At 32.5% G+C, this 13,405-nt stretch overlaps 1 protein-coding gene across 1 annotated transcript; it reads left to right on the top strand.

Annotated features, from left to right (window-relative positions):
- The first annotated feature begins 2,073 nt into the window (after positions 1–2,073).
- On the top strand, positions 2,074–4,496 carry LOC134681099 (G-protein coupled receptor 161-like). Its single transcript, XM_063540525.1, has one exon. It carries the CDS (start codon positions 2,941–2,943, stop codon positions 4,369–4,371), a length of 1,431 nt encoding a protein of 476 aa, XP_063396595.1. The 5' UTR covers positions 2,074–2,940; the 3' UTR covers positions 4,372–4,496.
- Positions 4,497–13,405: the final 8,909 nt, after the last annotated feature.

Raw genomic sequence — 13,405 nt, 5'->3', positions numbered from 1 at the left:
CTTGAAAACGAGTTCATGGACCCCTCTTTTTTAAAATACTATTTGGTGTGATTACGCGAGAAGGTTTTTAGGAGACTGATAAAATACAGAAATTGCAAATTTAACAAAAACAATTTGTGTTTATCTTTTAAAACAAAAAAGTTATGTCTTTCGAAAAAGAAAATACGGCCGCAAATCCGAATTTCGAGCAAATATACAAAATTTCGACCTCATTTTACTCAAAAAGTAGCTGACATGAAGGTATTTTATTTTACGTATTTGATTTAATCAGGTAAAAAATAGTCTGTATGAATTTTTTTTATCAAAATGTAAATACGGGGTCACTGTTTCGTATGCCCTTAAGAACAAGAGAAAAGATAAAATAAAAAGATAACTATTGTTTCTATCTGCAAATGTGTAATTCAATCCTATGTACTCGGGGAGAACGCCCCTCAGATATGAGAATCATACATTTAATACATGCGGACATATCACATTCAACCACATTATACATTAAACATGCATGTGGGGATAGGGTGAAAAAATTTGTCACTCTATTCTGTCCTGCCTTCCTTTATTAGATTATCCTGACTTTTTTTTTACAAAGATTGTCATACAAACCAGTATGCTAATGATATGTTTCATCTTTTTAAAAAAGAATTAACTATGAGCGTAGTTATAGATATCTGATCTGCATCAACATTTATATTGAAGGAATGTCAAGTATAAATATGACCGAGGGCCGCAGGTACGCTCATAGTTTTAAATAAAGAAACCGGTTTAGAAACTGCCATTTTTCTGCCATTTTCGCGAATCTTGAGCGGAAATTGCAAAATATATCGATGTTAACAAAAATATAGTATTGTAATATTATCTGACACGTCGGGTTACTCATTTGAATGAAAATTGCGGTCCGTTCTCATGTCTCTGATGCTTATCGTATCTTGTCCTTTCCGTCTTTTGTCCTAATTGACGTCATTTTCATCAGTCATAGACTATATGGAAATTTATTATTTACTGGTATGCCATTGTCGTCGTCGTCAGAAGCTAGACATTTGGTTCCCTGTAAATAACTTGGAGATCAGCACATGTTCGGTGCAACAAGACGCTTCTGCTTGACTTCCTAGAACTTTTGCTTAAAGCATTTATTTGTTCCAATCTTATTTCAGACAAATGACATATATAATCTCACAACACAGGCTCATAACAACACTTACCTCAGGACCCCAAAAGGAAAATGATTGTTTTGTTGTATTTGAGCGGGGCAAGCATTTCGAGATCGAGTGCTTAAACACAAAAATGTCAGGGTGGTTCACATGTATCGTTTTCTACCTGGCTGCGACAGTTAGACAAAAAACATGATAGGCCTTTAGATTAACAAACAACTAGACATACTTCCAGTGAATACTCAATATATTTGATTCGGTTAGGGGGCAACTTTGAACAACCGGGTCCCCAATGTACCCATTCTAGTTTTAAACTCCGGTCTAGTTACCAGAGAGGTGTGTAGGAGAGTAAAAATCACCGTTCTAATGTACTGAAATTGCCAGCGCCCCAAGTCAGAATCGAACCCAGGACCTTCAGTACTGTAGCCATCGGTCTTAATTTGTTCACACTAAACCCTCGGACCGTCGGACCATTGTACAGTCGGACTATTGTACCGTCGGACTACGACCCTTCTTGATTCTGTAACGAAAACTTATTTTAAGACTTGGGTTCAATGGGCCACATTTTTCTTTTGAGAGGAAACGTTGATAAGAATGATGACGTTAATATAGTGTTCGTTTGTGTAATATTGAAGGACTCAATTTGTATTAAGGATGTTCAACTCTTTTAAGGCTTATAATTAATGCACGTTTGTTGACTTCTACAACTAACTGTCTTTCCGGTGCAATACATTGCAATGGAATCTGTGAAATTGCATTTAAACGTGGTTATACCAGTTAGAAAACATGCCCTACGGGACAGAAATTAGATTATACTTCCAAAAATAACTACAGCGATAGTTTATATGCCAGAATCAGATACTTAGTGTGTCTGTCAGTAAACGCATTATATGATCTCGTGAGGGTTAAAAATGTGTAGAAAGCAGTGCCAATACAAAAGATAGTATCAGACATATATTTTTAGCTGTAATAATTATTGCATTACGCAAGTTATATGCGGAACTGATAAATAACTATGAATTCATAAGTTCTGATTTTCACAAGTGTATTTATAATAATATGACGAACTTTCACCGTGTGTGTGTGTAATAAAGGCTGATCATACAGCACAGTTCTTTGTGCTAAATAACCTGTATTCAATGTAAATTCATAATTCAATCAGTGATTGACGTACTTCAAGATAGGATTATGTCTCGATATACAAAAGGAATATAGTGCCATCTGATTCTGGATACACTGAACTTGTTATGCGTTGTTGTAATTAAACAAGAGGAATTTGTTTTTTCGCATAAACATCTTTTCAGGACTTAAATATATGTTTTGAAATAATCAAACAGGCGTACATTTCTGTGTGCTCTTCGAATCATCATCTTAAACTATAAATAAAAACATGTAATTAAGAACTCACTTTATCTTTGCAGATAATTTGAATTACATGCCAACTGTGTGAAGCTAAAATATTGGAGAAAAAGTACACAGAGTTATTATAAAACATACATTTATGTAAATGCCACGGATAATTGTAATGATTTTTGTCTGAAGAAAACTGAACGGCTTTTAACCGTTGTTTTCTAATGTTGGGAAGTTAGATGAAAATAAAAGCACGTCACGTTTATAGCTGACGGTATACAACATTAAATGGTTTAATTACACTGTATCTATGGATTTAGTCTTTCCATATTTTTCCATATATGTATGTGTCGAAAACAGAAGCATGTGAATTGCGCATGAACCTATTTATCAAAACAGCTGACATGAATTTATATTCCATGAATGGGTATTATTTTGTTGCGAGATGTTCTTTAATCAAACGTATTTAAATGTTTTCAATTCTACCACATACTTTGGAGAAGATGTGATTCGCAACATTTCAACAACTAAATCTACATCCGAATTTTTATCATGGCCACCCAAAAACCGGAATATAGTACATGGCATTATTTTGTTAACAATAAGTGTTGTTGGATGTACGTTTAATTCATTTATGATCATTTCTATTGCTCCAAATCAGCGCTTACGTTCTGTACGAAATATATTGTTGCTGCATCTTGCTGGAGTTGGATTATTAATCTCAATGGTCCCAACATTATTTATAGGAGTTATTAGTTTATATGGAAATTGGATAGGAGGAGAGGTCACATGTAAAATGCTGGGATTTTTTATAACAACCTTCACTTCCGTTAGTATCTGGACAATTGCTGCGTTAAGCTGGGATAAATATCAAACGATAGCTTCCCCACTTCATCATTCACTATCAGCTACTATACGTAAAATGACGTTTTTGTTTTCTCTTTTCTGGATTTTTGCTATACTATTGTCTGTCCCTCCCGTGTTTTTTAACAATAGACATACTATTCATCATAGTATCGACTCCTGTTACGGCGACTACTTAAAGTCTATTGGAAGTTGGTACGTGACGACAGTATTCTGTGGAATATACTTTCTGCCCTTTTTAGTTTTGTTATATTCTTATACACATATATTTATAATAGCTAGAACACAAAGCAGCCGCATAGCAGCAACTATGATTAGAATGACGTGTGTCGTTCAAGCACCTATTGCATTTGCGGGTCAGTCAAATAATGGTATTTCACCCAGTATAAAAGGGACAAAAGCAATGATGACGATACTTCAGTTAGTGGGAACATTTACATTTACTTACTTTCCGTATGCTATTGTTATAGTAATTCGTTCCTATTGCACTTACACTTGTATAAATTCTGTGTTATCTTTGGTTGTGATTACATTGAATCAAGCAGCTCCAGTGACGAACGGGGCTGTTTACGGTCTTAGAAATAAGATTTTGCGTAATTCATTTTCTAGGTATATACGACGAGAATTTCGCCATATGTGCTATAAAGACAAACGGAGGGGCAGTATAAGATCTCGAACATCATCATTTCGGATGTCTTTTAGAAAGACTATTCAAAATGGTAGCCATGAATCTTTTCGCCGTACTCAATCTTTGAAGGTTACACGCCTAAGTCCAAGCAGACCATCAATGCTGAATCTAGTTCAAAAACAATCCTTGCGTAAAACTCAATCATTTTCATTTGCTAATGGTCACACATTGTCCTGTCATGAGGAGAACATGTTAAATGTACCCGAAGAGAATTGCGAAGAATCAGACGCAAGTGACCATATAATATCGATACCAGAAACAAAAGAACCAAATAGACACGATACAATACTAGATAAAGAAGAAGAAGCAAATAAATTTGGCTAATCACTGGTCTTACTTAGAGATGTTCTTAAATCAGTATGTGTTCGACAGAGAAATGTATATGCAGTTCATGTACTGTTATGTGGTAAGGAGTTCTGTTCATTCCAAATGTTCATATCGATAAGAAATTAAAAGAGTATATGAACATTTGTTTTGTGTTATATTTAGTCAGTATGACTGATCTGTGTGTATTCCTATCATTTCTTCTAACAACAGTATGAGGTATTTCGAATATCATGTTTTTGTTTAATTTAGAGACATTTATCTGAAAGGAATGAGCGTTTATACAAAACAGCCCTGTTCAACATGCATTGTTTCCTTGTACTATGTAATCTGTTTGTCTGCAAATTCTTTGGATCTTCAGCAAACTCAAATGTCTGATGGAATTTTTCTTTTTAAAATTACTGTTTGTTTCTAGAAGAAGTATCAAATTCTTATGATTACATTATAAATCGTTGGACTGCTAAAAGACAGAAAGGTTTGTTAGGTTTTATGGATGTTTTTGCATTTAACTTATAGAGTTCGGTATTTTTGTTACAACTTTTTACAAATCAATCGATATTCGTCAGTTTAAAATCATTTCTTGTCAAGAGAGTCATGTGGCGTTTTATTGGCACATACATCATCACTTTAAAAACACAAAGTGGCCGTCATCTTCCAATGTGGAGTGTGTATAGGCCAATTAATAAAAAAGACGATGTCCCTTTACAGTTAAGATATCAGTCTTTTCCATGTGCAAGTATGGTGCTCACTTGGTCCGTCGATTTCTGTTCGTTAACCTTAACGGAAATCTGCTCTTAATCTATACTTTGTCACAACATTTTAAGGATATTTAATTACAAATGTGTCCTTATGACATAGCCGACATGGCTAGAAATAGAATATAGAGTTGAAATTTGGGTTTGTCTATTATTTAGAAAACTGCTATATGGAGAATGTCTGACTGCAGAAAAGTTCCGAATATGTTGACAAAAAAAAACTTGACATGACCTATGACTCCCAATATTTCCACCTTACAATGTATTACCTAAACAAAAAATATAGATTGAGCCAGGAGAGAAATATGAACCATGAACAGCAAAAATTATTACCAAAAAAAATCAATACTAAAACCAAAATTGTCAGTCGACTGCTTTTAAAGTTATTGTTATGACAAAGTGTTTTTACCACCGATGAGCATCTTGCACGGTCAGTAGCAGTGTAATAATAATCAGTAATAGTATTATTAGTTCTTTATTTAAAGAGGATACCTCAATTAGCACAAGTCTAATTTTCATCGAGGCCCTCAGACAAAATACATGTATACAGTTTAAAACATTCGAACATTCATACATAAAAAAAATACAAAATATAATACTAGTATAATTATACACAATTCAATCATTCAAACATACAAATGGCAATAATTGTTTTGATTAAATTTTCGTATGCTTACAACAAAAGAAATAAAACAAATTATTCGACTTGCATAAAATTTTCAAGAAAAAGATTATAACAATGTTTCTTGAATAATTCCACATTACGATTTTTTTATATTTTGAGTGGTAAATTATTGCAGAATAATGCAGAGAATTTTTGTAAAAATTTATATTTGGTCTTGGAACAATTAGATCATTATCAGATCGTAGTGGTGTTGCACATACTTAATATTTAGCATTGCTAAGCAATCAGGCATGTCGCGTGTTAGTCCTTTTACAATTTTATACATTAGAATTGGTTGTTGCATGGTATTTTATTCTTTTTGTAAAAAATAGAATTACAATTAGATAGAACAGAAATGTCGCATTCAAGTATAATTCTTGCTATTCTTTATAGAAGTTTTATGAATTTATCTGAATCTTTTTGTAATAAATTTCCTAAAACTGAACTACAATAGTCTTTATATGGTAGAAAATATGCATTGTGAACAGTTGTGTCTTGTGTGTTTAGCCAAATATACTTTAATTTTATACAAAAGTGATAATTGCGATGAGATAGTATTGTATACTGTGTAACTAACGTTCTCGTCTTTTGATTGCCATATATTGTATGTAATTATGTTCGTTTGCCATAGCATGTATATGCTTCTTGCAAATAAAATATTCATTCAATAATCTAGTCGTTTAAGACCAATTATTCATATGCTGACTTGAGATTGTTGATTGCAAGCTAATTAAGTTTTAGCCGACTAGATTGTGACTTTGAGTGAGGATATTTTATCAACCTACTGAATTATTTTTTTGCCTACTATACTAACTTTAAAATCACTGGTCTGAGTAATATCCTCACTTATACTATACTTTGGCCAACTCCGTGGATGGGGCCCAAGTATATTATATTTTTAAGTAATTCCGGCAAAATTCTTTCCCTGATGCCTAAATTACTCATACGTTAAGTCCTCGGTGTGAAGGGGGTTGGGGGGGGGGGGTGTTACAATATATACTAACAGTTCGAAAAGTATCAATAACTCTAACCCTAAAACTAACCCTCCAGGGCAGCAAGTCGACAGATCAGCATATGAATATTCAGTCTTAAACGATTAGATTATTGAGTCAGAAGGTCTACATGTCGACATTTTATCAAAATTTTCCTTAACATCTTTCTTATTCGGGCATTATTTGTTCTTCAAGAATCAGTTATAACTATTTACTTTCAACTGCACTTGCGCGGTGCGGTGGTCAAAGTTCTTATCTTAGCTCTTAGAAAATGTCACGCGTACGGGAACATTATTTGATAACAGAACATGTTTGGTGATTTTGATTACATAAAGGATTTTCTTTTACAAGAAATATCACGTACAGTTGTTTTTATATATTTTTCAATAATTTTCCCCCAATTTAAGTTGAACAGAAGTAGGCGAGACACTGGGTTCCCCGGAACCCTTGCACATTTGTTTATTTGATGTTTCATATGACTTTGAACTTGCAGTGCGGTCATATTTTGTTTTTGTTGCTCCGCAATGAAGGCCTCACTGTAACTTTAAGATAATGATCAACAAGAAAGCGCTGTTACTTTCATTTCTTGGATTTTTTTTCTTTCTGTGTAGTCATTTGTAGCGACATTGACTTTAACCATTGACCAAGCTGTGTCCAATTCGTGTCTTGTGCAAAGACATTTTTTACAGCAAACTTAGGTTAATCAAATTAAGTATACAGTTGCAACTTTGCCTAGGGTGTGTCATCTACCATAATTTTGTGTATGTATGTGCGTTCTTCTCGATGTGTTCGTATTCAATGATTTCATCTAGATAATATCCGTTTGCATTCGCCAGATAACTCAGTTTCTAAAGTTTTAATCTGTGTTGCATATCAATCGATTATTTTGGTAATTTGTCTCTTGCACACATGTATACAGATATTTGGCATGTAGCATGGAGGAACACAGCCAGTCAAAAAATAAAAGTTGGTATTCATGTCCGCTGGAATATATTCGTATAGTAACATTTTAAACAAATTTTACACAAACCTCTTATATCATGCCGTTATCGTCATTTGTTGTTATAGGGAAGGATGTGATGACATAAATAGGGACTTTTTTTTCAATTAATTTTAATTGTTACCACTGAGCACAATGTTTTCATGTAAATTTATGATGAAAAGCGTCCTTGCTAAAACGGCCCAAAATTGTAAAAGTTTTCAGTGTTTGTAGGGGAGGTAATTTTTTACTACCAGATTTCTCACTGGGAGTAGAATAATGAAGTAAATTTTAACGAAGATTAAAAAAAAAAAATGAAAAATTTTCTGCTTGTAAATGAATGCCACACAGAGTCAACCAATAAAAGTATATATTTTTCAATATGTTATCAGTTTTAGGATTTTAGATGCGAGAACATAGTCTAATTGAACCCTATTAAATCCATATTTCTCTGTGTGTTTGATAATATCATTTACAATTTAACATGGGCATATAAATATGCATGCTGTATAAAACTTCATCTTTCGTTTTCGCCAATGAATAATTCAAAGGATGTAGCAAGTAATCCTCGCTAAAGTCAATTATAGTCAAACAGTGATTCTCAGGATCAGTTAATGCATATGGTTATTTTGGGTTATTATATAGGCTCAAACTATTATGAATATACATGATTAATTAATGTCAAATGTACAAACTTGCTTCATTCTAATTGCAATTCAGACAAACAGAAGTTTTCGTTTGGTTAGCTGTTATGCTTCCTAGGTAATTGACTTAGTATCAGCTATATTATATTACTCTTGTCCTTAAAAAAAATGTTATTTTTAGTATAGATATTAGACTGGGATCCTGGCTAATCTTGACCTTACGACGCGCAGCTAGATTGGACCGGATCCCAGGCTAATCTAATATCGTAAAACTCAGGGTAACGGAATTTTTTGCGTTGCTATAAGATCATTGAGGCCATCTATTTTTATTGCGGGTTCCACATATTTAAATCGGAATTATAGAAAAAATGGAATGTTGTGAGCAGAATCAAAACAGAAATGATGAACACTGCAACATTTCCAGCAATATATAAATAGGATGGAGGATCTGTGTACTCACATTATTTGTAAAACTCTCCTTATTCATGTGAAGCGTGTGCTTTACATCGAGGCTTATTCTTTACATCGAGGCTTATTATGCTAATCATCGACGCCACAGTACTTCAACCAATCAGACAATGTTTATTTGGGGCATTCGATCGATTTTAACTCAGATTTTGGAATATTTCAATCAAAATTATAGAAAAATGGAATGTTGTTAGTACATATAAAATAGAAAATGATGAAAACTTTTAGCTAAAGAGAATTTGGATGGGGGTTCTGTGTATTCACATTATTTGCACAACTCTCCTTACTGATGCCATATTTTGGAATTTCCGTGACCTAAATGGTTCGCGAAAATTAATATTTTTATATATAGTAAATAGTAACCAATGATGATCCGTTGGAACAAATTAATTACTTTCCGCCATATACATGATATAGGATTGATGTGATGTAAGCGATCGGTTTGTTATTCAATATAACAGACCCAGCTGCTATCAGTCGGTACGTTGTTCAAATTTCTTAGTTGGAATAATAAAAATGAAATTGATATTCAATAGTAATGAAAACATGATAGTCATAGATAAAAGGTGTTAAAATATGTATCAAATAGTTTTATGAACCCCTTCAAGCTGTCGTAAATAAAAAAAAAAACTTATGTTACACGCACATTTGTATGCATGAAATACAGATTTTTATCAATAAAATATATTTAAAAGATGTTCTCTTTTACATAATATTTCTAGAAACGAAAACAAAAACCGATCACTCTAGTAACATTTAAAAATATCAACAAAAATAATTATGGAAAGATAAAACACGTTGCTTTCTTTAAAAAAAGAAAAGCAATACATGAACCTAAGACCACTGACTGCCGGGTCATTAATGATCGTTGCTGAAATTGTGTTTGCTTTTGAATTGAAATAATTGAATTTGAATAGAAGAAGCCAGTTGAAAGTATATATTCAGCTTCTTTTTGAATAGTTATTTTAAAGCTCGATTATTTTATTTATTACTTGGGAAATAATGTTCATAGTTTTCCCGATTATAACGCTTTGACAAATCCTAATTTCTGCTAACCGGATGACTTATGCAAATTTCACAAACCTATCGCAATATAAATTTATGCACTCAGTTTGCTTTATAATCTGGAAATTGTGGATGTATTATTTTTATCTATCATATATCTTTATATTTTGTTTCCTACATGAATGACTTTACATTCTCAACTCGTATTTGAAGCTGTCTTTACTCATGGCAGAAATTGTATGCAGTGAAACCTGTGGCATGCAATTGACTGGGACCTCTTATAAAGAGACTTATTTTAGTCTCATAAAACATCTCAAATATTAAGGATTTCCTGATTTTACTTAAATCATTGTGATTATTGTAAACTATTTTTACGATTGTTGTGAGCTGCAAGGATTTAAAATCATGCTTTATGAATTGAAAACACACAAGTATTTTATTCACGACCGTTTAAAATTAAAAATTTAATAACTGTATCTTACTTTCCGTTTTATGGATATATAACAATACAAAATATAAATAATAAATACTCACAAAACCTAAAATAAATACTAAAACGGTATAAAATAATTAACGTAAAAATATAATGATTATTGTTTATAATCATTTTTTTTTGTAGGATGTAAGAATTTATTTAGATTCAATTTTTTTGTTTCCTTAACAAATGAATATTCAAAAATGCCAAAGCAGAGTATCTTGCATATATAAAATACTTCATTTCTTAATTGCAGCTGTTAAAATATTCTGATTTCAATCATTGTTAGTTTCTAAAAGAAAACATAAATACAGTATATAATTTGTACATATTTCTTGATGCTGATTGAATTAAATACTTTTGATAAGAATATTATCTTTCTGTTTTCCGATCTAATATTAATATTTTAACCAGAATGTTCTCTCCCGTAAGGCTATGATGAAATACACAGTGATTCCCGTGGTTAAATCTTCAAACATAATTAGTTTACATGTTATCAAGACAACAGACAATACCACGTTATAATTGACCCAGATACAAACAGTGTTCAGTGGTCGTTTTAAAACAAACATAATTGCGTCGTCAAGGGCCATCAAATGACCATATCAAAGACGTAGATAACAATCTGTATAAATTATCTATAACTTTCGAGACGTTCCGAGAATTTTATTCTGACTTCCGGCCGAAAGATATCGAGTGGTCCATAGACACATCCAAAACTCACCAATATATAAGCATGAACCCCTCAGGGGTTCATGCAAAAAAATAAAAATAATACAACTGTGGCGCCATCGATAGTGCGTAAAACTGTTCAGCACAGATATTTTTAAAGAATGGGTTCAAATCTCATGCAGTTTTATAACAGTTTATTTTTATGGGGAATGTATAATCCACGTTTTTTGTTCTATATATAGATTACTCTATCATACTCATTTATTAAAAATTAACTTCTACTTCCTGTCGATACTTTTATTTTTGGCATTGCACAAGTCATGTATTGTTTGACTGTCGATGGCGTTAAAATACTAAATCCCTGGTGGTGTTTTAGTTGATTTTACTTTCTGATGCATGATTTTTTATTATTAATTGTTTTTGGCATCAACTAGCTTTCAAATATTTATCCGATAAGGCCTTGAAAGCCATGTACGAAACATGAGAATAAAAAGGATTATCAGCTTCTGTAAAATGTCAACGTGATCTTTTTGACAACGACCTCCACGGCAGATTTTGAAAACAGTTGACGTGACATGGAATAGTTTTTCTATTAAAATAGTTGAATTAGCTTAATGCATACAAGGTAAGATGATGGTACATATTTTTTCTGCTTGGAATTACGAGCTTAACCTTGAAACAAAATCAAAATATCCTTCTCTCAAAAGACGTGCATACACTTGAAACATGTGAAAAGACTAACACAAAGTCCCCCAATATACGATCACGGCTTGCAGACAGAATGTATGTAGCAAAATGGGGTATCTAAAATTAAGGCTGATTTAAATACGTTGCCGGTTTCTTTAGTAAAACACTTTTCATACAAAAGGAGTAGGTCCGGTAAGGACTCATTTTGGTCTCAAATTTCAGTTTCATCTGACGAAAGATTTTGACCACTTTATAAACACTTTAGTGTCTATTTCACTTGATTCAATTAGTTTATGTGAAAGATTTTAACTGATTTCGTCCTTAAACACGATCTGATTCAGGCTCAAATATGAAAAATCTCTCAAATATGCCAAAAAACGTCACTTTTCAGATGGTTTTTGTCAAAAATGAAAGTGGCCGCATCCGTGTTCATCCACAACCTTTATATATGTTATGTATTATCATAAAATACAACTTACATTTCAATATTATGGATGAACCCGAATGCGGCCACTTTCGTTTTACACGGAAACCGTCTAAAATTTAACTAAAATAATAGAATTTTGAAGATTTCAGTAATTTAGCATGACTTAATGGTGCTACAACCCGATATATGTGCATTGTATTGTCAAAAACAGCCCCTATTAATGTAGCAGAAGTATTCAACTGTCCAATAAATAACTTAAAGTTTACATTTTAACAATTTTGTGAAACTGTTATATTTTGGGGCCAAAGACCTACTCCTTTTCACGTGATTCATGGAGCGAGTTCAATCAGGCTATTCAAAAGGGATTCTGCTCCATCTTATACATTTTCTAACCGTCTGACTGCTCTTTGTTTTTGTTGGCATGGTAAAAGGGTTATTTTATCTTTGTATGAGATACCCCCAGGGTCTATACCGTGGCCGACGGTAGTCAAGGTCAATAAATATTCTGAATACAAAAAAGTGAATATATTTTCTGACATTGACCTTATATACGTTGTTTGTGTGTGTATGTTGGGTTTAGTTTTATACTGGAGCACCATTATATGATCTTGTATTGATGAGAACGATACCCCTAACATAAAACTAAATTTCCATCCATAAACGAACTCCACTACAGATTTTGAAAAAAACCCGGATGACGTGACATCAACATTGCACGAAATATTCATATGTTACTATGTAAAGACTCAAGTGTTCTAGTTGTATTCAATAGGATCGCCAGCGGTTCCTGCAAGTGATAGCCAGTAAACCAAATGAGAAGGTAGGAATGTGAATTTTCAATGACGTTTATTAACAACAATACATGTACAGTCTATGGAAGAAGCGTATCGATAAAATCTTTTCTTATATCACATAGCGATATTGTCCAATATCAATTGTAAATATGCAGACATTTCATATCCATGCGGAAAATGTTGTTTTTGGCAACGAAAAATTAAGAAAATACTAACAATTGAGTCTAAATATACCTTCAAAAGTTAGTTACAAGCTTAAGTGTATGTCCATGTAAAATTTGAAGTGCAGTGTTTTTCTTATATACATAAATAAACAAATGCTATTATTTCTTATATTAATGCGATACTTTTAAAATATCATAGCGGTGTTTTTGTTATATCAATATTAGTACTTATTAGTATTAATATTTGAATGGTGTACCCATATTTTGACAATTTTACCCAATACTAGTATGTCTGTTTTGTTTATGCA

This window comes from Mytilus trossulus, chromosome 8 (genome assembly GCF_036588685.1).
Source record: "Mytilus trossulus isolate FHL-02 chromosome 8, PNRI_Mtr1.1.1.hap1, whole genome shotgun sequence".
Taxonomy (NCBI): Eukaryota; Metazoa; Mollusca; class Bivalvia; order Mytilida; family Mytilidae; genus Mytilus; species Mytilus trossulus.
This window is presented reverse-complemented; position numbering and strand designations above follow the sequence as displayed.

Coding starts and splice junctions, on each gene's coding strand:
- LOC134681099 (XM_063540525.1), top strand. CDS start 2,941: ATGTTCTTTAATCAAACGTATTTAAATGTTTTCAATTCTACCACATAC.